The sequence below is a fragment of the Canis lupus genome, chromosome 24, assembly GCF_003254725.2.
Source record: "Canis lupus dingo isolate Sandy chromosome 24, ASM325472v2, whole genome shotgun sequence".
NCBI classification, from domain to species: domain Eukaryota; kingdom Metazoa; phylum Chordata; class Mammalia; order Carnivora; family Canidae; genus Canis; species Canis lupus.
This window is the reverse complement of record NC_064266.1, coordinates 3,131,776-3,134,859: the sequence shown is the minus strand read 5'-3', so window position 1 is coordinate 3,134,859 and position 3,084 is coordinate 3,131,776. Positions and strand designations below refer to the sequence as shown.

The window sequence follows — 3,084 nt, the reverse complement described above, 5'->3', positions numbered from 1 at the left end:
GCCGCACCTACCGGGCGACCCCCGAGTCCCGGCCCCCTCGCCGCCGCCCCGTCGCCCTCCCACCGGCCGGGCGCAGGAGCTGCGGGCGCGCTGATTGGCTCCGGGGGAAGCGGGAGGCGAGAACAATGGCCCCCTCCCCCCGTTAAAAGGGAGCGGCGCCCGGGCCCGGGGACTGGGACGCGCGTGCAGGGCGCAGAGCCGGGCCGAGCCGCGCCAGCGCCAGCGCCACCGCCACCGCCACCGCCACGCGAGTCCCGCAGCCGCCGCGCCCGGGCCATGGGCCGGGGCCACTGAGGGCCGCCGGGGCCGAGCGCCGAGGGGGGACCGAGCCAGCGCCTCGCCCTCGCGCCGCGCCAACATGCCCCGCGGCTTCCTGGTGAAGCGCAGCAAGAAGTCCACGCCCGTGTCCTACCGGGTCCGCGGCGGCGAGGACGGCGACCGCGCGCCGCTGCTGTCGCCGGGCTGCGGGGGCGCCCGCGCCGAGCCCCCCGCGCCGAGCCCGGGGCCGGGGCCGGGGCCGGGGCCGGGGCCGGGCCCGCTGCCGCCGCCTCCGCCGCCGCCGCCGCCGCCGCCGCCCGCCGAGCGCGCCCATGCGGTGCTCGCTGCCGCGCTCGCCTGCGCGCCGGGCCCGCCGCCCCGCCCCCGCCCCCGCCCCCGCCGGGCCCGCGGGCCGCGCACTTCGGCAACCCCGAGGCCGCGCACCCGGCGCCGCTCTACAGCCCCACGCGGCCCGTGAGCCGCGAGCACGAGAAGCACAAGTACTTCGAGCGCAGCTTCAACCTCGGGTCGCCGGTCTCGGCCGAGTCCTTCCCCACGCCCGCCGCCCTGCTCGGAGGCGGCGGCGTTGGCGGCGGCGCGAACGGCCCGGGCGGCGGCGGCACCTGCGGCGGCGGCACCTGCGGCGGCGACCCGCTGCTCTTCGCGCCCGCCGAGCTCAAGATGGGCACCGCGTTCTCCGCGGGCGCCGAAGCGGCCCGCGGCCCCGGGCCCGGCCCGCCGCTGCCCCCCGCCGCTTCCCTGCGGCCCCCGGGCAAGCGGCCCGCGCCCCCCGCCGCCGCCGCCGCCGCCGCCGCCGAGCCGCCCGCCAAGGTGGCCAAGGCCCCGGGCGCCAAGAAGCCCAAGGCCATCCGCAAGCTGCACTTCGAGGACGAGGTGACCACGTCGCCTGTGCTCGGGCTCAAGATCAAGGAGGGCCCGGTGGAGGCGCCGCGGGGCCGGGCGGGGGGCGCCGCGCGGCCGCTGGGCGAGTTCATCTGCCAGCTCTGCAAGGAGGAGTACGCCGACCCGTTCGCGCTGGCGCAGCACAAGTGCTCGCGCATCGTGCGCGTGGAGTACCGCTGCCCCGAGTGCGCCAAGGTCTTCAGCTGCCCGGCCAACCTGGCCTCGCACCGCCGCTGGCACAAGCCGCGGCCTGCGCCCGCCGCCGCCCGCGCGTCCGAGCCTGACACCGCCGCCAGGGCCGAGGCGCGGGACGCGACAGGCGGCGGCGGCGGCGGCAGCGACCGCGACACGCCGAGCCCCGGCGGCGTGTCCGAGTCGGGCTCCGAGGACGGGCTCTACGAGTGCCACCACTGCGCCAAGAAGTTCCGCCGCCAGGCCTATCTGCGCAAGCACCTGCTGGCGCATCACCAGGCGCTGCAGGCCAAGGGCGCGCCGCCCGCGCCTCCGGCCGAGGACCTGCTGGCCTTGTACCCGGGGCCCGAGGAGAAGGCACCCCAGGAGGCGGCGGGCGACGGCGAGGCGGCCGGCGTGCTGGGCCTGAGTGCGCCCGCCGAGTGCCACCTGTGCCCGGTGTGCGGGGAGACGTTCCCCAGCAAGGGCGCCCAGGAGCGCCACCTGCGCCTGCTGCACGCCGCCCAGGTGTTCCCCTGCAAGTACTGCCCGGCCACCTTCTACAGCTCGCCCGGTCTCACGCGACACATCAACAAGTGCCACCCGTCGGAGAACAGACAGGTGATCCTCCTGCAGGTGCCCGTGCGTCCGGCCTGCTAGAGCGCGCCCTCCACCCCGCCCCCCGCCCCCGAACTGTGCCTTCTCTCGGAGACCCACGAGGAGAGAGCGCCCCGCGCGCCCCGACCCCCCGGCGAGGGTGTTGTCTCCGCTTCACCCCGAGATCCTCTCGTTGTGACTCCTCCTGGACCCCCCGCCCGTTTTGCGTTGTGTCCCCTTTCCCTCCTTGGCGCAACAGGAGCCGATCTCGTTCTGTACAAGAGAGAAAAGCTGTACGCGTTTGTGTCGTGCTCGGAAGCTTCCCCCCGGAGCCGAGAGCCGTGCTTGCTAGTGTTCGCTGTGTCCATGGTCTAGAAATGCGGTGTGCTCTCGCCTACCACTCTCTGCTCTCTATGTATGTAGCGTACGGGTTGTTTTGGGTGAATCTTGAGGAATAAATGCCTTTATATTTCACAGGCTGTAAATTGAACTTCCCACACGATTAGCTTTATTATGGCTTGTGAACTGCTGGAGTCTGGCTTTACCTTTTTGTATGTGAACAAATCAAATTGCTTAAAAAAGAGTTTTCTTTAGCATAGCCACAAATGCCTTGAACTGTTGTCTGTTTGGGATTGTTTTTGGGGGGAGGGAAGGGAATTTTCAGAAAATGCTGTAGAAACTGCCTCAATATGTCATATAAGACTTTGGTTTGATCATCTTTGTTGAGGTAGGATTATATGAGTTCTAAATGTATATGTTGATTTATGAGTAATTGTTATTTATTCTTTATTTATTTATATTAATTATGAAGATTATGATATTATTTGATTGCAGATCTTTTTTTTTGTACGCTCCCCCCCCCCCGCCACTCTTGACATTTCACTGTGCATTTTAGAAGACAGCCTTTTTCTAAAGGAATCTGTTAAAAGTTTTAACTTTTATACCTATCTGAGCAAATTACAGACAACCTACCATTTTATTCTGCTTGAAGGGCCCCTGAGGCCCTTGTACAACCGACAGCTCTTACTTTTAAATGCAATCTCTTTTCTACATACATTATTTTCTTAATTGTTAGCTATTTATAGAAAGCTTCAATAGAACTGTTTCAACTGTATAACTATTTACTATTCAAATAAAAGTATTTTCAAAGTCAAA

At 66.3% G+C, this 3,084-nt stretch overlaps 1 protein-coding gene across 1 annotated transcript; it reads left to right on the top strand.

Annotated features, from left to right (window-relative positions):
- The first annotated feature begins 358 nt into the window (after positions 1–358).
- Positions 359–3,084, top strand: INSM1 (INSM transcriptional repressor 1). The gene is given in 2 exon segments (XM_025469121.3): positions 359–640; positions 643–3,084. Coding segments are annotated over 2 exon segments (1,632 nt in total). The 3' UTR covers positions 1,993–3,084.